The 25,467-nt window shown below is 44.1% G+C and overlaps 1 protein-coding gene across 1 annotated transcript in view; it reads right to left on the reverse strand.

Moving 5' to 3' along the window:
• CFAP20 (cilia and flagella associated protein 20) overlaps positions 1 to 24,551 on the reverse strand; it is a 34,411-nt gene extending 9,860 nt beyond the window's left edge. Inside the window, exons 1-4 of the mRNA XM_030204919.1 lie at positions 24,296 to 24,551; positions 15,500 to 15,579; positions 2,771 to 2,882; positions 1,828 to 2,016 (exon numbers count right to left, since the gene is read on the reverse strand). Of these exons, the coding sequence (XP_030060779.1) occupies positions 1,828 to 2,016; positions 2,771 to 2,882; positions 15,500 to 15,579; positions 24,296 to 24,379 (465 nt within the window). The 5' untranslated portion in view covers positions 24,380 to 24,551. The remainder of the gene's footprint in view (positions 1 to 1,827; positions 2,017 to 2,770; positions 2,883 to 15,499; positions 15,580 to 24,295) is intronic.
• Between the last annotated feature and the right edge of the window lie 916 nt (positions 24,552 to 25,467).

A 25,467-nucleotide genomic window follows, 5' to 3' on the forward strand; every position in this document is an offset into this window, starting at 1 on the left:
GGTACTGAGAATAGCAGTAGGTCAGAGCTGGCAGAATGGTGTACAATGCCCTCTTTCAGCAACATTCAAGGTAAGAACTAAGTGCTGCAACGTGGCTAACACATGAAAGGGATCTAAAAGTGTCTTACACAAATGGCCACTACCTCATGGACTACCAGAAACAAAACAGGGCACTCTCTGACCCAGTAAGCAGAGGGAAAAGCACCATGGGGGTAGAGCCTACCAACTACCAACATCATGAGCATTTAACACAAGCTAGTGGAATCACAGAGCCCAATACCCTACACCCACTACAATGCATTGCTGACGTGACTCTGCAGTGCCCTTAACAGAAAAGGTGTCATACTCACCCGAGACCCACATCAGAACCAGGGAAAGGCTGTCAGAGGATAGAACACATTCTGCTGTCATGGAGGTGGGTACAGCATTTGAGGCTGGCATACAGGCTGGGAAAAAAAGTTTGTAAAGTGGGTTTTTGTTTGGTGGGAGGGGGTTAGTGACCACTGGGGGAGTCAGGGGAGGTCATCCCCGATTCCCTCCGGTGGTCATCTGGTCAGTTGGGACACTTTTTTGGGACTTGTACCGGAAAAAAAAAGGGTCCAAATAAAGCAGACCAAATTCTCGTCAAAAACGCCCTTCTTGTTTCGATTATCAGCTAAAGACGCCCATCTCTCCTCGGCTGATAACCACGCCTCAGTCCCGCCTTTGCCATGCCTCCAACACGCCCCTGTGATCTTTGTTCATCTCCGTGGACGCCAAAAATCGGGTTTCAATTATACCGATTTGGGCGCCCACGGGAAACGGATGCCCATCTCCCGATTTGGGTTGAAATATGGGCGTCTTTCTCTTTCGAAAATAAGCTGGATTGCCTTCCCAGCTACTGATAAAATGGCTGCCACACCAGAAACAAATCTTCTGCTAGGCATGCTAATATCATGCTGCTATAGAAGTCATTGGAATCTATGTATCCCACTATGATCGGCTGCAGACCTGATGAGCTAACTGCAGCATTACTGAATCAAATTCAGATAAAATACATAGCAGGTCTTGTGTGCTAGCCACTGCAAGTCAGATGATACCCTGCTGTGGAAACAGACTAGAGCCAGGGTATAAAGAGAGAAAACTCAATTCCATTGCATTATTGCCCAGACTAAATTGCAGCAGGATGTCTCAGTGCTTACCCTGCTGAATACTGAGTTTTACAATTCCTGAATACCCTTTAGGCATCCTCAAATCCAGTCTGCAAGGTCCAAAACTCTGCTTGGTTTTTAGGATTTCCACAATGTATATGTATGTGTTCTACATGCATTCACTGCTTTCGTTGCATGCAAATAGGTCTCATACATATTCATTGGGGAAATCCTGAAAACTAGGCTGGACTGTGGACCTCATGGACTGGATTTGAGGACTCTTGCTTAAACTTTTATAAAGCTTGGACTTTAGTGACATCAAATTTGTGAAAGCATCCACCCAAAGAAAAAGAAAAATGTTATGATTAAGATCTGCTCCCCTACAGGGAACACATCAAAACAGAACAAAGACGTGGATCAAACCTATTGATAAAGAGAAGCTGCCTCACTCTTCAATTTTCTTCTATTTCCATATGCTGGTCAGAGGAATAATTTATGATCTGGGTTGTTTAGAGTGAAACATTGAGAAACATTCTGCCACTGTAAAAATTTCTAAAGTAGGTTGTCCCACTCAGTGAAAATGGTGCTCTGCCCCAGGACACACAGCTATCTGTACTTAGCACTAGAAATCATTGGCTTATCATTGCACATAGCCTTGCTGTCTCTATGCTGTATCCAGATCTTTAGGTCGTTGTACCTGTACTCTTAGTGTCTCAATGTAGTTGGTGCCATATGCTCGTCGTGTAAAGTCAGACAGGTTGAACTGGATCTGGTTCCAACCATCATCCAACCGCATAGGCATGGTGCAGATGAAGGGCTTTACTCGTGTTGTACTTTGGTAGTTACTTGCTCTGAATCGCCGGCGAACATTTTTATCATCCAGAACCTGCCATGCAAAGAAATGAAACCAGGTAGAATGCTGCCTAACTCAGTACAGGCCTCCTGGACTGAATGTAAAGCACATGTCTGTTCAGCATGGTCTCCTCTGAAATCTTTATCTGAACCTTCATCCATGTTTTTTTGGGGGGGTTTTTGCTCATCTTCCTCCCACTAATGACACCCAAATTACAGCATTTGAGTAACTAAGCCACTCCCCCTCCGTTGTCATCCCCAAAGCCTGAGTGAACACATTCATGAATGTCTGGCTCTCCCTCCTGTCAGGGTGTTCTAACTCTCTCCTACTGTTCATGCTGACCTCCTCAACAAAAAAATGCCTAAGGCAACAAAGTCTGCACAAATCTGCCAAATAAGAGGCACTAAACTTCACACACCTTATTGCTCTCATTTTGGTACACAATTTTGATGCGTTAAAATTACTTCCAATGTACAAAAAAATTTTAGCATAGCAAAAATGTGCATTATAAAAGTGCTCTGCGTGCAGTTTCCATGCTAATGCATGACATTGATTTGCATATAGAATTACTTCCAATGCAGGAAATATGTTATGCATGTGTGCATGGCTGTAAATTTAAGTGCATTTGGGTTGGGGGTGGGGTGGGATAGGAGCAGTCAAATATATGAGGCAGGGTGGCAGGGCTTGTGAAGGTGTGTGGACGTGCATGCACACACATGCACGATAGGACAGAAGAAACATTACAGACTTTCCTGGAGCACAGCAAAATCTAATCTTTGTTACTCACCTGCACCTCAAATGTAAAATATTTCTTGAGGTTCTTGATGATCATGACCAGGAAGGGAAGTTTGATGCCCAGGGTTTTCTTTGGGTCTGCCGGACACGTAATGTATGTAGTACTGACAGGGCAAGAAAAGAAAATATAAAATATCATTATTATTTATGGACAATGATAGTGAAGAAGAAAATAGTTCTTATCTGACAATGTCTTTTTCTGGAATCCTGCTAGACCAATCTAGAGAAGCAGGTGGTGACCCTCTGCCAGTGAATGTTGGAGACAGAATACCAGAACTTTCTCAGCTATAAAGGAGTAATGCAGCTAAGATACCTGCCAGTTTTACAAGGTCAAAGCTAAATCATTAATACAGAAACAAACATTGCTATTACAGTTGAAAAAGATAACAATATTACCCTCCCTCCCATCCTTCACCCCTCCATGAAGGAAACTTGCCTGCTCCAAAAGGAATACATTCATTCCTACTGAAGAGTCACTAGCTAAACCATACCTGTGGAGAGAGAGTGAGTTAACTGCAGCTGTTGACTTTCTTGACAGAGTTCTAGACTTGTTGAACAGGATTCCAGGAAAGGAAATTATCAGGTAAGAACTTTCTCCTTCCATCTCATCCAGCTACACCAGTCCCCAAGCTTACTCCTACACAAGGCAGGCAGAAGCCACAGCTGCCTTCAGTGTGCTCACCCCAAAAGTTCAATCTACCTCAGCCCTTATATCCAAGCAGTAATAATTCACAAAAAAATTAAGGAAGACCAGGTAGCTGCCTTACAGATATTCTCCAGCGACTCAAACCTGTCCTCTTCCTGGTCTATGCTCTAATAGTGTGCGCTCACAGCCCCTCCAGAGCTTGCTTACCTTATAGTAAATAAGCTGAAGCAATGAATTCCCTAATACACCTACCCAAGGTGAACCTGGAAGCTGCTTCAACTTTCTGAGAACTACTAAAAGAAAACAAACAGCCTGTCCGAATTCCAGAATGGATTAGTTACCTTCAAATACCACAGAAGGATCTTTATACTTATCCCGAAACTTGAGTTTCACGAAGGACAGAAGTGAGACCACTTGGTTCAGATGGAAAGGTGAAACTATCTTAGGTAAAAAGGACAAACTGACCAAAAAGCTACTGCTTCCCAATAAAAAAAAACCAGATACAGATCTCTACAGGACTAGGTTTATAACTCCAAGATGCACTGAGCAGATCATATTACTACAAGAAATACCATTCTGAGGGAAAGATCCTTTAGCATCACATACTTTATGGGCTCAAAGGGCAGTCCCATTAAGGTCCTGAGCACCAAACCGAGATCCTACTGGGGACCAAAGCCCAAAAGGGAGGACAAAAGTGCTTAACCCAGACACATCTGGATAAAAAGCTAAGGAATCCACTTGAAACCAGCCTCTAAAACCTGCTAATGCCACCACTTAAACCCTCAGCAAATTCAGTGCAAAGCCCTTGTCCAGACCTTCCTGGAGAGAGGCAAAAATCAAAGGAATTTCCATGCACCACAGCAAAACACATGCCTCTTTACACCAGACCTCAGAGATGCCACACCCGGACATAAGCCAGAGGCAGGGCCGCCGAGAGACAACGCTGGGCCCGGGACAAACCATCTTAAGCACCCCCCCCCCCCCTGCACCACACATAAGGCAAAAGTCAACATTTTGATAATATTTATATAACTTAATATATTGCAGTAATTATACAGAATACTTAAATAGACTGTGGTTGTATTCTAGTGGAGCAGTGGCGTACCAAGGGGGGGGGGGCAGTGGGGGCAGTCCGCCCCGGGTGCACGCTGCTGAGGGGGTGCCATGCGCCTGTCTGCTCCCCTCGTTCCGTGCTCCCTCTGCCCCGGAACAGGTTACTTCCTGTTCCGGGGCAGAGGGAGCATGGAATGAGCAAAGCCGACAGGTGCGCAGCACCTCCCCAGCAGGTAAAAATGCACCCGGTGGGGTGTCCTTTCGCCGGGGGGAGGTGGCCTTTCGCCGGGGGTGGGGGGGGTCACGCTGCACCCGGGGGGGGGGGGCGCATCGGCGATCCGCCTCGGGTGTCAGCCACCCTAGGAACGCCACTGTAGTGGAGGAATGCTTTGCGAGCTTTTTTGTTGGCAAATGTTTCTATGACAGTATCAAAGTTCATGTGTCTTCCTAATTCAGCCTCAATGGCAAGCAATCCTAAACTACTGAGTCTCTGCTGCCCCATTGTTGATCGAAGCACACTTTTTACTCTTTTCAAGGTGTTGAATGATCGTTCATCTTGAGCCACAGATACTGTTAGAGAACAAAATATGCGTAAAGCAATACAGACATTAGGAAACAGTGAGGACAGATTCAAACACTTTAATTTGTTCAATATTTCAAGTGGCTCCATTGGGTCATTTCCAATATGGCTGCGCGAATTGCTTTTAAGTGTTTTTATTTCTTCAGACACTGCTGAAGAAGAAACATCAATGCTGTATTTGGTGCCAAAGGTTTCTAACCTTTGCTTCTATTTCTTCATCAGGTAAAAGGAGATACATCCAAAGGAAGCTGAATATTCATGAAGTTTCACACACGCTTCATATCGCACTGTTACATTTGCAATAACACAATCAATCCAAAACATAAAACACATTTTTTGAACCATTCTTCACGATCACTTTCATTTACCTCTGACATATTTGATTGATGTGGTTCATCGGCCATTCTTTTTCTTTTCCTAATTCTAATTTGTGGAAATTCCGTGTTGAAACCTACATTTCCAGCAACCAGTTTGCTTTCTTTCAAATTGCATTCCAATTTTCTCTAATAACTTTCAAGTTTGATACTAACTTCCGAATGTTTTTTATTTCAGTTTCTAATGAACATTTCTTTGCTTGCAACACTTTGTTGTAGTAATCTATTTGCGTCGAAATCTTAAGCCAGAGAGAGCACATAAGGACACATTGAAATGATTTCAGATATGTCTGCAGTCCGTCAATTTCAAATACTGTCTCAGGTCTAAGGTTTAGATTTTCCATTTCTTCAAGTGCTTTCAAAATACCTGGCAGATGTGCAGCTATAGCACGTATGCTTTCAACCCTTGCAGACCAACGGGTGTCCGACATTCTGTGTAATGAACCAGCGATATTTTTCATAACATAACATAACATAGTAACATAGTAGATGACGGCAGAAAAAGACCTGCACGGTCCATCCAGTCTGCCCAACAAGATAATTCATATTTGCTGCTTTTTGTGTATACCCTACTTTGATTTGTACCTGTGCTCTTCAGGGCACAGACCGTATAAGTCTGCCCAGCACTATCCTCACCTCCCAACCACCAGCCCTGCCTCCTAAGTATTTCCCATCTTTGAGGACTTGAGGCAAATAGGGCATATAACTTTTCAACAACTCCAAAAAATGTTACAACCTGAATACTACTTTCTGCTGCATGGACTCCACACAAATTTAGACTGTGGCAAGCACAAGGTGAAAACTCAGCCAACTGATTTATTCTTAATATGTGAGCTTTAGCACCATTGTAAGCTCCACTCATGTTGCTACCGTTGTCATACCCCTGACCCCGACACTCAGAAATTGGAATCTTGTGTTTACTGAGAACTTCAATGATTAGATTGGCAATGTCTTCACCTTTTTATTGCAGTTTACAAACTCAAGAAATCTCTCTTCAATCTCATATAATCCAGTTTCCTCCTTAAAAAAAAAACATATCTTAAGATGAAACTAGTTTGTTCTATGTGAGCAGAATCAGGAGTGGCATCAACAATGATAGAATAATATTTTGCTGAATATCTTTCCATTAAAATTGTTTTTCTAACTTGATCAGCACAGCACTCGATAAACTCATTCTGTATGTCAGCTGATAGATAGTGAACTTGCAACCGAGAATGAGCTTCTTGTTGTGATTCTGTCACTTTCTTGAGATGATGCTCTAAAAGAGAATCATAGCGACTTAACAACTCCAGAATGCCAAGAAATTTTCCATTATTTGGATCTCCAATTACATTACTGTCTCCTCTAAATGCTAGACCTCTCTCTGCTAAGAAAAATGTAACATCAAGAAGTCTCCAGAGTATCTGTTTCCACAAATATGCTTTACTTTCTATACCTTTCTGCAAATGATGCTCAATGTTTCGACTAGTTTTCAGACCAGATTCAAGCGTGCGCCACATGACATAGCATTTTTTGTGTTCTGAACTTTCCTGATGTTCTGGAACTTTCTCCATTTCAGGTTTTGTTGGAAGCCAGAAACTGAGGACAATATGGGATGCACATTTCGACTGAGAGTTGAGAAAAGGCGACAAGGAAAACAGTACAATGCTTGTTTTGCTGTGCTCCACACTAACCAGTCCCTCGGTACAATTTCCCCATTTTGGAGCTTAATTTCGAGGATTGATGTTGAGAATTGCCAATTTTCTGAATCTCTAGGGAATTCACAAATATGGGGGTGAGGCTGATGACCTCTCTCTACTGCTTCCTCTATTTCCTGTTCTGTGAGACTTTCTTTTGTACGAGTTCCTACATCAAACGTATTGGTATCAATGCTTATATTCAGTGAAGTAGCAGACTGAGCTTGTCCTTCATCAGCCGGACTTTGCAACTCACTTTCAAATGACACTTCAGCCTCTGTTTCTTCTCTTACTGGTGCAGTTGTTGATGTACTTGGCATGGGAGAATTGTCTTGAACCTTCTGTATTGAAAATGAAAATCCTAAGCTCTGGCCCTTTTTAGCTTTTTCATCACATTTTTTCTTCTCTTGATGTTTTTCAAATCCTGATTTATGATGATAACTCATGTTGATGATATTACCTTTTGGCAAAAAGTGAGACAGAATTAGAAGGCAGTAGATTGAAAGCTGTGCATAGTTTAACTTTTTTTTCCCATTCAATACCCTAGCGTAATGTGTCCGCGTACACGAACAAACTAGATCCAGCAAGCTTTCCTATTTTTATTCATATCACCACCAAATCATAGCAACTTAACAATTCCAGACATGTCTCCTAAAATCTGCACCCTTCTTCTCCACTGCTAACTCCAGACTCCGTTCTTTTTATCTTGCTGCACCATATGCCTGGAATAGACTTCCTGAGCTGGTACGTCAAGCTCCATCTCTGGCCGTCTTCAAATCTAAGCTAAAAGCCCACCTTTTTGATGCTGCTTTTAACTCCTAACCCTTATTCACTTGTTCAGAACCCTTATGTTATCATCCTCACTTTAATATTCCCTTATCTCTTGTTTGTCCTGTTTGTCTGTCCTAATTAGATTGTAAGCTCTGTCGCGCAGGGACTGTCTCTTCATGTTCAAGTGTACAGCGGTGCATACGTCTAGTAGCGCTTTAGAAATAAGTAGTAGTAGTAGTACAACATATTTTGTCCCTTCATTAAAGCAAACATTTTTTCCTCTTAATTACTAAATGAATACCTATTTATAAAGTTGAGATTTATAATGGCTCTTTTGGCACTTCTTTGCAATATAAAAGAACACTGTTTTCCATCTTTACAAAAGATATATGATGACAACATCTCATTTGCTGTATGATGGCACAGAAGTGCTGAAACTCAAAATAAGAGAAAGGGAGTGTGGCAAAGGGAATGGAGCACAAAGAAAATAAGGTGCTTAATATGATGGCATGGCTTTAAATAAACTTCACATTTGATGGTCCCCGACCTATTCGATATTTTTTCTCACACACTTTACAATTTAGCCTCAGTGGTGCTCAGTGGCATAGCCAGACTGCCAATTTTGGATGGGCCTGAACCCAAAGTGGGTGGGCACAAAATTTTCTCTCTACCCCCCTCCCCCAGCAAAATTTAGTCACGCTAATCAGATGCATTTGTCACACAGGGTAAAGTGCTGCTTTTCAGTGCATCAGATTTCAGAAAATTTATTTAATAGCCTAACACCCTTTTCAGTGAGCTTTCAGAGGCCAAAACCTCCTGCCTCAGGTCAGTATAATGCTGTTACGGTATCCTCGCCTGACCTAAGGAAGGAAGCATTGGTCTCTGAAACTTCATTAACACAGGTACCATATTACTTTATCCTAAATTAAAAATAAAATTATTTTCTTTACCTTTCTTGTATGGCCATTTACTTTTTCTCATTGTGTCGCTCCCAGTCTCTAGATTCTGCTTTCCTTCGTATTCGCTTAACTCTTCTGCCAGGTTTTCCTGGCCATTTGTCATTTTTCTCTCCTTTTTCTTTGCTTTCTTCAATATTTTTCTGCCTCTCTCTCTCTCTCTGTCCTGATTTAATTCATTCTTACTATCCATTCTTTAATTTCCTTCATCTACTTATGGCTTTTCATCTTTTTCTCACCCTTGTTCTCCCCATGCCCCTTCCTCTTATTCTCCAGTCTTTCACTACTCCCCTTTTCCATCCAGCAGCTCTCCTCTTTCTCTCCCCATCCTTCCAGTCTCCCCTCTCTCTCCCCATCCTTCCAGTAGTCTCCCCTCTTTCTTTCTGCATCCTTCCGTCCAGTGTCACCTCTTTCTCCCTACCCTTCCATCCAGCGTCTTCCCTCTTTTTCTCCCCATCCTTCCATCCATCTACCCTCTCTCCTGATCCTTCCATCTAATGTCTCTCTCTCCCTCTTTCTAACCAGTGTCTCTGTATCTCTGTACCCTTTTCTGTTCAGTGTCCCTTCTCTCTCCACATCCTTCCAGTATCTCCCCTTTCTCTCTGCATCCTTTCATCCATCTCCCCTCTTTCTCTCCCCATCCTTCCATCCAGAGTCTCTCTCCCCATCTATCCGTTTTCCCTCTTTCTCTCCCCATCCATCCGCTTTCCCTCTTTCTCTCCCCATCCTTCCATCTGTTTTCCCTCTTTCTCTGCCATCCTTCCATCTGTTTTCCCTCTTTTCTCCCCATTTCCATGTTTTCCCTCTTTCTCCCCATCCTTCCATGTTTTCCCTCATTCTCTGCCATCCTTCCATCTGTTTTCCCTCTTTTCTCCCCATCCTTCCATCTGTTTTCCCTCTTTCTCCCCATCCTTCCATGTTTTACCTCATTCTCTGCCATCCTTCCATCTGTTTTCCCTCTTTTCTCCCCATCCTTCCATCTGTTTTCCCTCTTTCTCCCCATCCTTCCATGTTTTCCCTCATTATCTGCCACCCTTCCATCTGTTTTCCCTTTCTCTGCCATCCTTCCATCTGTTTTCCTTCTTTCTCCCCATCCTTCCATGTTTTCCTTCTTTCTCCCCATCCTTCCATGTTTTCCTTCTTTCTCCCCATCCTTCCATGTTTTCCCTCTTTCTCTGCCACCCTTCCATCTGTTTTCCCTCTTTTTCTCCCCATCCTTCCATCTGTTTTCCCTCTTTCTCCCCATCCTTCCATGTTTTCCCTCTTTTCTCTTTTCCTCGAGGCCCGCCCTGCATGCCAGCGCCAGCCCCAGCTCCCATTGCGGCCACTGCTGCTTTTCCTGTTGAGCAGCAGGGCCGGCACTACAAAAAGAAGAAGCGCTAACGCTAAGGACGAAAAATGTTTTTTAAAAAAAGCGCGGCACCGGCAGGCACTATCTAGGCAGCCTTGAGGCATTGGCTGCTGGCTCGCAGGCTCCTCCCGTCTCTTACGTAGGGGCAGTGACATAGGAGACGGGAGGAGCCTGCAAGCCAGCAGCCAATGCCTCAAGGCTGCCTACACAGTGCCTGCTGGTGCCGCGCTTTTTTTTTTTTTTTTACATTTTTTGTCCTTAGCGTTAGCGCTTCTTCTTTTTGTAGCGCCGGCCCTGCTGCTCAACAGGAAAAGCAGCAGTGGCCGGCAATGGGAGCTGGGGCTGGCGCTGGCGATGGGCGGGCCTGGGCTGAAATTGGGTGGGCCTGGGCCCAGCCAGGCCCACCCGTAGCTACGCCCCTGGTGGTGCTTAATTGTCCAATACTTAGTTTTTGGCAATTGATCTACGCACCAAATTCCTCATCGGCTTCTACATAATTATTTGAAGAATAACTTAGTTGAGGTGGTGCTAGAACGGCATAAGGAGTGAGTCCTTGACACAGCCTAGCAGGCAAAACATGCATGTCAGACAGTTTTGAGCCCCCTGTCTGAATATACTTAAGTTAAGTGCTTTAAAATATTCTTCAAATAATTATGTAGATGCCAATGAGGAATTTGGTGGGTAGATCAATTGCCAAAAACTAAGTATTGGACAATTAAGCACCACTGAGGCTAAATTTGAGAAACCTATAATAGACGTATAATGGTATTGTGGCAACTTTGAAAAGTTGTAAAGTGTGGGAGAAAAAATATCGATTAATACTTTTCTTCTCCAGGTCAGACTGACATACAGACAACAGAGAGACACATGCACATATAAACATACATGCATGTGTAAGAGAAGGTGCATGTGTGCACTGCACACACACACATACGTTGTAAAGAATTCCGTTTTTCATTGCTTCCCATGCATTCCCTTCTTAATTTTATCCCCATCCACCCTGTTGTCTTCTCAGCTTCATTGTGACAGAGTATGCCTGCCTGTTCACATAAAATATTCAAGAAACAAGAAAATTAATGGGAAAACTCTTAAACTTGCAGATAGGTGAAAACAGTCCAGAAATGTCTTATGTCACCTAGTCCTTGCATGCTGTATACATTTTGTGGTGCTAATTGATTAGCATCCTAAGGCTTGCATTTATAAAGAATTAAACAATAATTTTATTACCTGGTCCAGTGGCACGTGACTGACAACTCCGCTGGCTTGGTGTTGGCTGCTCTTCCTCAGTCCAGTGCACAAGTCAGTGGCAGTGCACACTCAAATCCCCCGACCTGGCTGGCTGCAGCCTCCAAAACTGCTTGGTCTCCCACAAATTATTGCTCCAGCGAGTCCAGCTCCAAATTTAGCCCGCCACACCTGTCCTGAGTGTGAGTGATGATGATGATCCGCCCACACGACGCGACCCGGCCGGAAGGAGCAGCACTGCAACAGGCACTAGCCCCGCCCGCCCCATTGCACTGCATAGGCTGGCGCCACACACCACCCACGCGGCACGCGCTGCACATACGCAGGAGCAGAGCAGCGAATCACGAGGCTGCTGCCGGCTGCGAGTCTGCAACTGCGGAGGACTCAGGAAGTGTAGTGTCTACGCGACCACGGAGGGAGCTGGAGGAAGGAAAAAAACCACCATTACAGCGATCGTTGTCGTTGCCGGGCCCCCCGGCGACCCTGACTGTAGTGTAGTGTCTGCGCCGCTGCGCGAGCACAGAGGGAGCTGGAGGAAGGAAAAAAAACATTACAGCGATCGTCGTCACCGCCGGGCCTCCCTTTCAGGCCGGGCCTGGGGAATTTTGTCCCCCCCCCCCTCTTGGCAGCCCTGGCCAGAGACAGAGCTATGGCGAGGCTTTAACAAGGTGGAAATTACTGCTGTGAAATACCCCTTCATGTCTAACTGTCTCATTTCAAGGGCCAAGTCATACACTAAAAGGGTATGGGTCTCTGATTGGAGTAGGCCCCTCCCCTTGGGAAAGGACATCCGGAATCCCTGCTAATAAACATATGAGATCCACATATCAGGGCCTCTAAGGCCAAACCAAAGCTACTAAGATAATTGGTTCTAGGTGATCATCTCTCTTTTGTATGACTCATCCAAGTGGCCTTGAGAGAAAAACTTAGAGGAGGTACACAGCTGGATAAATGTGTCTATCCTGCTAATGCCCTGCTCCTTTTGTTGCTGAAAAAGGCTTTTTGTCTTGGCATTCTTCCGCATTGCCATCAAATCCATGCACAGCTTTCCCCAACTGCCTACAATCTGTTGGTAATCTTCTGCACGCAGTTCCCATCCTCTGAGGTCCAATGAGTTCCAGCAAAGATAATCTGCTTGTACGTTCTTAACTCCTGCTAGTGTGCAGCTGAGTGCTCTGCCCATCCAAACAATAGCTCTATCTCCTGTGCCACTATGGAACTGTTCTATTTCCTGTTTATTGACATAGGCTACCATTGTTGACATTGTAAATATTTATTTAGATTTTGCTCACACCTTTTTCAAGCTCAAGGTGAGTTACTTTCAGGTACACTGGATATTTCTCTGTCCCAGGAGGGCTCACCATCTAAGTTTAACCTGAGGCAATAGAGGGTTAAGTGACGCCCAAGATGACAAGGAGCAGCAGTGGGATTTGAACCGGCCACCTCTGGTGCTCTAACCACTAGGCCACTCCTCCACTATGCCATATTTTGTATTATTTGAATATTTTTACTGCTGTAATTTTCTATTGCTCATGTTTGATTTATTCTTATTGTACACCAGCTTGAGTGAATTCCTCCAAAGACAGTAAATAAATCCTAATAATAAATAAACAAATTGTAGCATTGTTGGCGAGCACCTGTACTGATGTCATCCCCCTCCCCCTCCCCTAAAAGTGATAGAAACTAAGCAGGTTCAATCCAATGACTCTGGCTTCCAGTCTGCTGATTGACCACAATGCTTCCTGAGCAGACCCTTGTCCCTGCACAATCTGGCCTAGACAAAGAGCCTCCAAATAGAAAGACTCGCATATAAATGCCAAAACAATTCACTGAGGAAGCTCCACGTTCACTCCCCTGTGGAGATTTTGTTGACAAGTCCACCAGCACAGGCTCACTCTCACCAGTGCCAACAGTGGCAGACATCTTGAAATTTGCTACTATTTGGGTTTCTGCCAGGTATTTGTGACCTGGACTAGCCACTATTGGAAGCAGAATACTGAGCGAGATGGACCATTGGTCTGACCCAGTATGGATATTCTTATGTTTTTATGTTCTTATCCTGAGACCAAAAACTGCCAGAATAGCAATGATCACTGAAGTGGCTGCTTATAGGCCCTTGCCCAGAGTACTAACTTCAAACTCACTGCCACTGAGTGTCAAAGCTTGAGATAGTCCCCCATTATGTATGCTCTTTGTACTTGAAACCTGCAAAGTGGAGATAGTAGCTTAACGACTTTCTCTTAGGTCAGGAAGACATTGCCCAGAAGAGAGGATTGAACCTCATCCCCAGATATTCTTATTGACTGAGAGGGAACCAGGTTGATCTTTCAATAGTTCAGCACCCAGCCCAAGCCTTCTGAACTTGAACCACTTGGGTTGAAGGAGAGAAACCATTCCCCCTCCCTCCCAGGACATGGCTTAAATTAGCCAATCGTTTAAATACCAAGGTACTCTGATCTCCTCCCAAATGTAGAGCAGCTGCCACCTCTACCATTACTTTAGAGAAGGTTCTGGAGGCTGTGACAAGTCCAAAAGACAGAACAAATAACTGAAATGCTCTCCCATAATGGCGAACTGGAGAAAACATTCACGGTCTTCTCTAATGAGGATATGGAAAAATGCTTCATACAAGTCCAGAGAGATGAGAAACTGCTCTCTTCTGATTTCCCAAATCACTGATCACAATATCTTCATTCAAAAAACTACTGATTTCCTTGAGATCAAGGATCAGGCAGAGACAGAGCTATGGCCCCTCCTTTTTGGGTATGGCAAAGTAGATGGAGTAATGCCCTGCCCCCTGTTCTTTCTGTGGGACTGGGACAATGGCCCCCAAGCTTTTCCAGAATGGATTCTGTGTCCTTGTATGCTGAAGCACATGGGGAAGCCCATGATGACCTGCAAAATAGAAATTGTGCAATCCAAAGCACGGTTGTGCTGAAGCTGTTGTTATGTAGGCCCACTTGGAAAAAATCAAGTGAAGCTGTTCCTCTATAGGAACCACCCCACAGTGGGCCGACTGCCTCTCAATGGCTAGAGTGGTGGTGTTTTGGAGCGATGCTGATGGCTTTCTCTGAGCTTCCTTGACTCCCAAAAGGACCAAGACTTGCCCCAGAAAATTTGCTGACCTGGAAAGATGACTGTTTTGCCAGCAGCATATCCTGGACTTCTTCAAATGGTAATGAGCTGAAGTCCCCTTTGAAGACCCTCAAAGCTTGATTTCAAGGAATCTTTGTGGATTTGCTTCCCTCTAGATCTTTACCAAAATCATTCCCCCTAAAGTAAAGCTTAGTGAGTTAAGCCTTAGAAGCCATGTCCGCAGACCAATGATGTAGCCACAACCAACACTGAGCCTTCGTGGCTGCTGCCACCACTCATGCTCAGAGTCAGATTAGATCATAGAACACATACAGCGGGAAAGCCACTGTCAATTCCAAATGTGCCATCTCTGTGCTCTCTGCCAGCTTCTGCAAACTAACAACAGAACCCCACACACTGAGACCTGCACCCCCAGAATGGAAGAAGAAAGCACCTGCTTTAAAAGTGTCTCAATCTTATGGACCTGCTGATTCCTGAGACCTGCACCGCCCTTTACAGGGATTGTCATCCAAAAAGTTACGACAGTTACTAAGGCATCTACCCAAAAGAAATGGAATAAAAATGCAAGCCCTCAAGACAAAGTATAGAGCTTTGAAAGAATTTTCCTTCCTTACAGTATACCATACAGACAACAGTATATAGGCTAAACTGTATAAGACATATTTATACTGCACAGACAGGTGATAAAGTACAGACACAATGATTGGTACATGTGGTCAGAAATGGGGAAATGGGGAATAAAATCCTCACTTAATGCTTCATAGTCTTCAGAAACAGGAAAACTCTCTACCTCATATTCCTATGCTCTCTTTTCTGTCCATTCTCCCTCAACAATCTATTTCCTCCCATTCAGCCCTCACCAGTTTTGAGATATACTGACTATAGCTGCTCTTTAATTGACGAGACAGTAGGTGACAACGCTCTGTCCTTAGGGATCAAATGCAGGTAGATGAGGAAAGAGTTCTGCTTTTACCTGACGTTTGTCCCCTCGATCTCCAGTACCAGCGATTGGATGTTGTTATCTGTAATTCTTTTTATGTGTCCATTCCGCACCTGTCGCAATGAGGAAAAGAGAGTACCTGTCACATACTCTGCAGTACCTGTGCACGCAGGCCTTCATGTGTGCTAAAGGAAATTTTATCACCCAGAAGCTAATACCTGCAGCTTTGCTGATTAATTTATCACATTAAAGTTTTATCAAAAGCAATGACAAGAGGGGAGAGCTCACAAAAATCTTTTAATTCCACTACTACCCTGAAAGGCATGTAAAATTAGATCTCCTTATTGCTTGATATGTCTCCACCTTAAATTACCTCCCCAAACTATGACTGGCATCTTTACAGGCAGAACTCCTGCTGTGTCAAACAGTTTAAAACACGACTCAATTGATTTACCGTCTCAATATACTAGAACCTTACGGTCTCAATACACACCTCCATTGGAATTATTTTTTATAATTACCAACAGTTGACTTCGTCTTGACGTCAAAAAAAGGCGGAGATTGAAAGGTTTAAAAAAGAACGCTAGCGCCATTTTTTCTTCCTCTTCGCCTATACCGGTTGTTGATAAAGTGAGATCAGACACCATCAATTTACAAGGTCTGCAAAAACTAAGTATATATATGTGTTAAGTTTATGTTCTCCGTGTTTTAACAGGTATAAGCCAATCTCCCTTGACAAAGCAGTAGATTGCGAAACAGGCTCCTGTCGGGAGGGCATGGACACCGGAGATATAATCAAACTTTGACAAGCGAAATTTTGGTAGCACGAGTGACACGCTATTTTATGGATATGAAGGACTATAAAGTGGCTCGCAGCTTCAAGTAATATCAAAATAAGTCATTCATTAGGAGTGGCCTAGTGGTTAGGGTGGTGGACTTTGGTCTTGAGGAACTGAGTTCAATTCCCACTTCAGGCACAGGCAGCTCCTTGTGACTCTGGGCAAGTCACTTAACCCTCCATTGCCCCTTGTAAGCTGCATTGAGCCTGCCATGAGTGGGAAAGCACAGGGTACAAATATAAAATAAATAAATTCCAATCAAGTTTATTGCAACAGCGCTACTGCTTTTTTGAATTTTAGAACTCTAATGGTAATGCACAAAAAAATTTAACAAAAAAATGATGTAAGCACAATGTTGCACAAGGACATTTATATCAAGTATTAGTAAATTCACTACTACAAGCAAATATTGTGCATTGTTGGAGGCAGTCAATGATTATATGGAGTCACAATTGCAAAGGCCTAACATAAGTATATTACGGTGTGCCTGTGTGACAGTATGAGACGTCTCCTTACAAACAACAAATTGCTGTTGTAGTAACTTTGCTCTTCCCACATAGAGTTGTGTATTCTACAATATTATTAAGGTAGAGCATAGCCATTTTCTATATTTTTTGAATATCCTAGAAATAAGCAGTGGATTTTCCACATCTTAATAATGGCTTATGGACTTTTCTTTTAGAAAGCTATCCAAATCTTTTTAAAACCCCACTAAGCTAACTGCTTTTACTACATTCTCTGACAATGAATTCCAGAGCTTAATTACACGTTGACTGAAGAAATATTTTCTCTGATTTGTTTTAAATGTACTACTTTGTAGCTTCATTGTGTGCCCCGTAGCCCTAGTATTTTTGGAAACAGTAAACAAGCAATTCACGTCTACCAGTTCCACTCCACTCATTATTTTATAGACCTCTATCATATCTCCCCTCAGCTGTCTTTTCTCCAAGCTAAAGAGCCCTAGCCCCTTTAGCCTTTCCTCATACATTATTTTCGTCGCCTTTCTCTGTACCTTTTCTAATTCCACTATACCTTTTTGGAGATGAGGTGACCAAAACTGAACACAGTATTTGAGATGTGGTCGTACCATGGAGCGATACAAAAACATTATAACATCCTCATTTTTGTTTTCCATTCCTTTCCTAATAATACGTAACATTCTATTTGCTTTCTTAGCCGCTGCCACACGCAAAGCACATGGCTTCAACGTAAAATCAATGATGACACATAGATCCCTTTCCTCGTCGGTGACTCCTAATGTGGAACCTTGATTCATGTAACTATAGTTCGGGTTCCTCTTTCCACATGCATCACTTTGCACTTGCTCACATTAAACGTCATCTGCCATTTGGATGCCCAGTCGCCCAGTCTCAGAAGGTCCTCTTGTAATTTTTCACAATCCTCTTGTGATTTAACAACTTTGAATAGCTTTGTATCATCAGCAAATTTAGTTACCTCATTAGTTATTCCCATTTCTAGATCATTTATAAATATGTTAAAAAGCAGCAGTCCCAGCACAGACCCCTGGGAAACCCCACTATCTATACTTCTCCATTGAGAATACTGACCATTTAACCCTACTCTCTTTTTCTATCTGTTAACTAGTTTTTAATCTACAATAGAACACTGCCACCTATCCCATGACTCTCCAATTTCCTCTGGAATCTTTTATGAGGTACTGCAGTATTGAGAGCTGTGTGATTTTTCCCTTCCTTTTTTTCACTTTTATGTTTATATTGTATGTCTTTAGTCTATGACCTCCTTTCCCCTTTTTTTTATTACTTGTAAACTGCTTAGACTACTTCGGATATATATCAAATAAATTGAACTTGAAATATTAAATTTGGCACTAAGGGCCCTGTTTACTAAGATGCGCTAGCGTTTTTAGCGCACACTAAAAATTAGTGCGCACTAACACTAGAGACACCCATATATGTTCCTATGGGTGTCTCTAGCATTAGCGCATGCTAATTTTTAGAATGCCCTAAAAATGATAGCATGCTTATAGTGCGGTTTAGTAAACAGGGCCCTTAGTGAACAAAAATGTTAGAAGGCTGTCAGCAGCCCAGGACTCAGATGGTGAGCATGATGGACAGTTTGGGGTGAGAAAGAGCTCAAGGATTTTTACCCAGTTTCAGCATCTCTGTCCAACACTGCAAGCCCACATCAGGCACACGGAAAAGGAAGCCACACCAATTCCAAAGTAATCCACTCGCATAAGATATTCCATACTGAATCAAACTAAAGGCCTATCGAGCCCAGCATCCTGTCCCTGACAGTGATAAAGTGGTCACAAGTCCAGAAAAAAAAAAATCTAACACAGGATGCTGTGACCAGAAAACTGCTCAAATGCCTCAGAATTAAAAAAAAAAGGCTTAAAAATAATTAAGTGTTTTAAAAAATTTCTATCATTCAAAAACTTACTTAAAATAAACAGTTCAAAAAATAATTGATACTCATGTTACTCTGTCACTTGGTGAGCAAAGTACTTTGATTAAAAGCATAATACAAATAAAATAATATTGTGCAGGTGTCAGAAACAAGGACTAGTACAGCTCCTGAAAGAGAAATGTGAATGACAAGCTGTGAGTTGGTGTAAAGCAGCTCAGGGTATCAGCTTAACCACAAGTGGAGCAATTTGGAGAAAGCTGGCTAATGAATAAAGAACACTGCCACTTTTGTACTTGCAGGCAACTTTTAAAGAGAGTGGTTTCTCTTTGAAGATTACCTAGAAAATATCTGCACGCTGTGATCTTACTATTTGTGCAGTAGCAGACTGGGGACAGGACAATATCAGAACATTTGAAAATCAAATCTATGTACACTGGGAACACCTCTTTTCAATCCCACTGAAAGCATACACACTGTGAAAAGACCACGCATGCTTTTAGCTGCTCTGAGAGGAATGAGTGTTTCTTCCAAGGGACCGTAGCTAGGAAACCCCCCAGTCACTCAAGTAAATCCCTTTGAAAATTCTCCTGCTAATACATGTCTGTAAATTTACATGTATTCATTTGCAGGTATCTGGAAAATCAAACCAGAAGGTTGCACTCACTATCCCAGCTGTGTGTCCACTCTGATTTTATGGTCAGAAAATAATATAGTATTACGGAGTGGAGGAGTAGCCTAGTGGTTAGAGCACTGGTCTTACCCAGAGGTGGCTGGTTCAAATCCCACCACTGCTCCTTGTGATCTTGGGCAAGTTACTCCATTGCCTCAGGTACAAAATTAGATTGTGAGGAATAGTGAAATGCCCAACATACCTGATTGTAATTCACCTTGAGCTACTACTGAAAGAAAGGTGTGAGCAAAATCTATATAAAACAAGTATATGGAATTCAAGTTAAGTCCCAGGTGATCCTCTAGTCTCTCATTCTGGGGGAAGAAGAAGAGCACTTCATATCACAATGCTGGAACCACAGAGCAGAGGAGGCTGATGCAGTTCCAAAGCATTGTTCACCTCTTGCTGGCAAAGACCTGTCACTCCTAATCCCTCCCCCAAGCCTCTATTTTCTTTGGGCTCCCATGGTGGTAGGGTGGTGGGGGTGGCAGGGAAGAGGGAAAAGATGATCGTCACCTATGAGGGGGAAGGAGGTAGAAGGGAGCAATGCTGGTCACATTGGGGAGGGGTAGATGGAAGATATGCTACATCTCTTGGAGGGAAAACAGGGGAGATGCAAGGCCCCTTGGAGGGAGGACGAGAAGGAGAGAGATGCTGGACAGATGGGGGTGGGGGAGGAACAGGGTGATGCTGGAGACTTGGAAGAGAAGGAATGGAAGTGGAGATGCTGGACTATGAGTGAGGCAGGGTAGCATGGCACATGGCTGATGGTTCATGGGTCACTTACATTTGATACCCTTGGGCTAGCCCTAATATGACACCTGGGACAATACAAAGAAACCAGCAAATGTGTTCTAGTGCCTTACTGATATGTCCAGAGATCTGTCTGCTCAAGTGCTGATGTGCAGAATCTTTCTTCTTCCCCTATCCTGTACTGAAAGTGCTTTACTGATTCCTTCTCATCTTTTTGTCTCAGGCAGTTTGAGTGACTATCTTCCCTACTTCCCAATTAGGATTACCTGCTGAATCCAGATTTGTCTGGCAAGGCTTAGGATGATATGTAGAAGAAAGTTAAAATCCCCACGTAGACAACAAAGGGAAAGGGAAATGGGACTTGATATACCACCTTTCTGAGGTTTTTGCAAATACATTCAAAGCGGTTTACATATAATCAGGTACTTATTTTTGTACCAGGGGCAATGGAGGATTAAGTGACTTGCCCAGAGTCACAAGGAGCTGCAGTGGGAATTGGATCAAAGTCCACTGCATTAACTAACAAAAGGTGAAAAACTGAGGCAAGTAATCAAATAAAGGCCATCCAATTTAAATACCAAGAAAACTTTAATGCTGTATTCATCAACCAACATTCTTGGCACAGATAAAAGGGCTCGACACGGCCATGTTTTGGCAAATAATGCCCACGTCAGGAGTCACACAATTCTACAAATGTGTCACTGACAAAGTTCAGTGATAAATGATAAGAGCAAGCCCAACAACCGAGTTGGAAATAGCGAGGGATGCTCAAAAGAATCGGCATGCAAATGAGCTGCTTGCAAAAACAGAAAGCAGCTCAGCAGGGAGGAATCCAATCAGTCACCCAAGCATGCACAGAACAACCAATCACTAAATGTGGCTGCTCTGCGCATGCTACAGAAGTCATTCATACACACATACAAGCTGTGTGTATCAAAGTGCTGTGTAGCTCTAGAAATGCCGCAGCTGTCCTCAGCCATCCGGCAGCTGCTATTTCAGTAGTAACGGGAAGGAAACAGCAGTATCTCACTGGCCATAAAAATTTAATCGTAACGATAGACAGTCCTTTCTGTGCATCACTAGGAAAATGACTATGCATCACTTGGAATGCACATTTGAATAGTAATTAGCTCATTAAAATAACTTTGCATACAAATTTCATTAGCTGCTACCGTGACAGGAAAAGAGCCCACAGAACCCTTTTGTGCATGTCTCGCTGAATTCTGTGCTCGTTAAACTGACTAGAACCTCGGCTTGTAACCTTGGAGTCATCTTTGATTCCTCTCTCTCCTTTTCTGCCCATATTCAACAGATCGCCAAAACCTGTCGCTTCTTTATCTACAATATTAGCAAAATTCGCCCCTTCCTTTCTGAATACGCTGCCAGAACCCTTATCCACACCCTTGTCGCCTCTCGCTCAGTGGCGTAGCCAAGGGTGGGCCCAGGCCCATCCACTTTGTGTTCAGGCCCACCCAGTAGCAGCATACCTATGATGTGGCTGACAGGGATCCCCTAGCCCCACCAGCCGAAAACTCCCAACAACTGTGTCCCTCCTGCATACCTTGTAAGTAGCAGATCTTCGCCTGCAGTGAGCAGTGACGTACATACTGCTCGCACCGGCCCCACAGCCTTCCCTCTGATGTATTTCTGCCTAGGCAGAAACAGGAAGCTGCATCAGAGGGAAGGGTGTGTGGCCAACAAGAGCAGTATGTATTAGTTGCTGCTCGCTGCTGGTGAAAATCTGCTATTTAAAAGGTATACGGGAGAGGGGGGATGTTTGAGAGACCATATGGCATGCAGGCGAGAGGAGATACCAAATCACCTGTAGGACGGGGCGAGGTTCTTCTGCCCATCCATCTTGGGCCCAGGCCCGCCCAAAATTGGGTGTCTGGCTACGCCCCTGCTCTCGCTTAGACTATTGCAATTTACCTCTCACTGGTCTTCCGCTCAGCCATCTCTCTCCTCTCCAATCTGTCCAAAATTCTGCGGCACGACTTGTTTTCCGCCAGAATCGTTATACCCATACTAGCCCGCTCCTCAAGTCACTTCACTAGCTCCCTGTCCACTTCCGCATTCAGTTTAAACTTCTCGTACTGACCTTTAAATGCATCCACTCTGCAGCCCCCCCATTACCTCTCCGCTCTCATCTCTCCCTACATTCCTCCCCGTGAACTCCGCTCGCTTGACAAATCTCTCTTGTCGTCCTCCTTCTTCTCCACTGCTAACTCCAGGCTTCGCTCCTTTTCTCTCGCGGCACCTTATGCCTGGAATAGACTTCCTGGACCTATACGTCTAGCTCCATCTCTACCTGTTTTCAAATCTATGCTGAAAACCCACCTTTTCACTGCTGCTTTTAGCCCCTAGCCACAATTGCCCTCCCCTTGTCCCTTCCTCCATTCTCACCCATTACTTCCCTCACCCATAACTGTCTTGTTTGTCTGTATTACTTAGATTGTAAGCTCTTTTTGTTCAGCACTGCGTGTGTGTGGTAGCACTATACAAATGCTAATAATAATAATAACAAGCACATTGCTGGCTGATTAACTTTTGTGCATCTGGGTCTGAGTTCTTTTCCTGTTGTTATGTTTATAACGTGAATTGTACACCGCTTTGACTTCTAACAAACTAAAGGGGGTATATTAAGTTCCAATTAAACTTAAACTTTTAGACTGCTGCCCACTTGTCCAAATGTCCATCTGTGGACCTTCCCCCACGTGTCATAAACACTGATTGAGGAATACAGCATTAAAGTTTACTTGGTATTTAAATTGGATGGTCTTTATTTGATTACTCACCTCACTTTTTCACCCATCCGGTACTGTATATACCCCTTGTATACAGTGTCTTGTAGCTCCAACTTCCTAATTGTATTCCCTAAGACAAAACTACACATCCCTCACACAGGGAGGTGGTGACTAGAAAGTTGCATGGGGACAGAAATTGTACCCGTCCCCACCCATTCCCGCAAGAATTTAACCTGTCCCCACCTAGTCCTGTAAGAATTTAATGGTACATTTAAAAAAATTCCGGTCGGCTCTCTGGGTCTCTCTCTGGATTCGAGCCTCAGCACTGCAGGCAAGGAAGGAACAGAAGTTGGAACCTGGAATACTATGGTACGCACATATAAGACTTGTCTCTGATTCACTGGCACTGTGTGCTAAGAGGTCACCACATGCACACGCCAGTAGGTCACGTGACATCTGATGCTCGTGCCTGTGTCAGTGCTGAAGTCTGTGCATCAGCCCAGGCGCAGAAAGGATTAATAGTAACATAGTAAATGACGGCAGATAAAGACCTGAACGGTCCATCCAGTCTACCCTAGTCACACTCTTAATTAAATCAACAATAAATGTGATATTATATACTTGATTATGGTCTTTCTTTGGCATTTCTGGGACATAAACCATAGAAGTCCGCCCGATCCTATCCTTATGTTGGAGTTGCTGTCGAAGCCCACTCCAGCCCATTTGTCTTCTCATTTGTGGGCCACAGACCGTAAAAGTCTGTCCAGCACTGTCCTCATGTTCCATCCACTGAAGTTGCTATCTATGCCCTTTCCAGCCCATCCTAAACCAGATTGCCATATATGAGACACAAACCATACAAATATGCCCGGTATCATCCCTAGTTCATCAAAGCCGGAGTCGCCATCTAAGCGTCACTCAACACATCCACACACATGCATCCATTTAAGTTTAGTTTTTTTGTAACTTCCATTTCTAATTAGAGATCCTCACCATTTGTGTCTCTACTACCTCCTTAATGGAAGACTTTCCGCCTCTGTGCTGTTAAAGCAAGGAGGATGAGGAGAACTTGGTAGGTGAGAGGCTGGCGCAGGTGCAGTTTACACTTCCACGGAAACCTTGCAGGAATTGTTTCCGTCCCCACGGGAACCCTGCAGAACTGCTTCCATCCCTGTGGGAACCCCGTAGACCCTGTTCCTGTGCAGGTCTGTTGTGGTGACCCTGTAGCTATAGTTTTCCTTCCTCCACTCCAGGTGCTGGTATTGAATTTGCTGTATTAGAAATTCACTAATATAAATGCCATATCCCCCCCCCCCCCCCACCCCCACACACACACACTCATGCACACAACAGCAGGGAAAGCACACGATGCCAGGACTAGATGGATCAACCCAGCTACAGCTGGCATTTCTGCCCGAGCCCCAGCTCTTACCTTCTTATCCCAGATCTGGAGCGGCTTACTACCTATACTGTACAGAATGGAGAGAAAACCGCTCTGGAAGGTATTCTTGAACATCTCTCCGGCTGGCAAATCCGAGAGAACAGGAAGCTACCCCGAGTCGCCCTGGCACCTGTCCCGGACTTTCAGAGAGACTGCTCAGACGCAGTGCTCGGACAGCGAAGGCAGGGATCGGACTCCGCAATTTGTTTGCGTGCCACTGCGAGCGCCGGGACAGGTGCGAGGAAGCTTCCCTCTGCCGGCACCAAGGCAACGCCCCCCTCCCCCTTCCTTCCCTCCCTTTGGTGTGCAGCCTTGCCACCGCCTTTCCAAAGTGCCTGGCCCATACACCATCCTTGGGGCCGCCCATTCCCTCCTTCCTCACAACGCCACCTTCCCACACGTGTTCGTCGGCTGCCGCTGCTGGGGACGCGCACGCGTTGCTAAGGAACTCCTTCTTTCTTCTCCAGTCCACTGATAGGTGACATTCCATTCACGGCGCGGAGGAAGGATATCGAAATTAACAGTCTCGATTTTTTGTTGTACTAATGTACTTGGCGTGATGTCATAGCAACGCGAAGACACGCCCTTTCCGAAAAAAAGTCCGTTCCTTCCTTCACCTCCGCTCCCCTTCTTTCACCTCCAAAATAAAACCTTTGATGGTCTAAATATTAATGTATTCCCACTACCCCATCGCGCGTGCACACGCGCTTCAAAATTGAGAGGTAAGAGCTAAGGAAGTTTATGAGCGATACCCACTCAGTACCAAGGGGGTTTAATAAACAGGGGTGGAAGTGAGCCTATCTAGTCCATTGTAAACAAGGAAGCCAATTATGACAGTCTGAGCTTCCCCTTGCCAGTGCAGCCGTCATCCCCGTTTACTCAAAACAAAGTAGAGAGTTGCACGGGGACAGAAATCTTACCCATCCCTTACCGTCCTTGCAGGAATCTTACCCGACCCCACCCACCCATCCCCACTGGAATCTTACCCATCCCTGCAAAAATTTAACCCATCCCAACCCGTCCCCGCAAGAATTTAACCCATTCCTACCCATCCCCGTAAGAATTTAATGGTACATAAAAGAAAATTCGGGTCAGTTCCCTCAGTCTCTCTCTCTCTGGCTTTCAGCCACAGCACTGTAGGCAAGGAAGGAATGGAAGCTGAG

Source organism: Microcaecilia unicolor, chromosome 5 (genome assembly GCF_901765095.1).
Source record: "Microcaecilia unicolor chromosome 5, aMicUni1.1, whole genome shotgun sequence".
Lineage (NCBI taxonomy): Eukaryota > Metazoa > Chordata > Amphibia > Gymnophiona > Siphonopidae > Microcaecilia > Microcaecilia unicolor.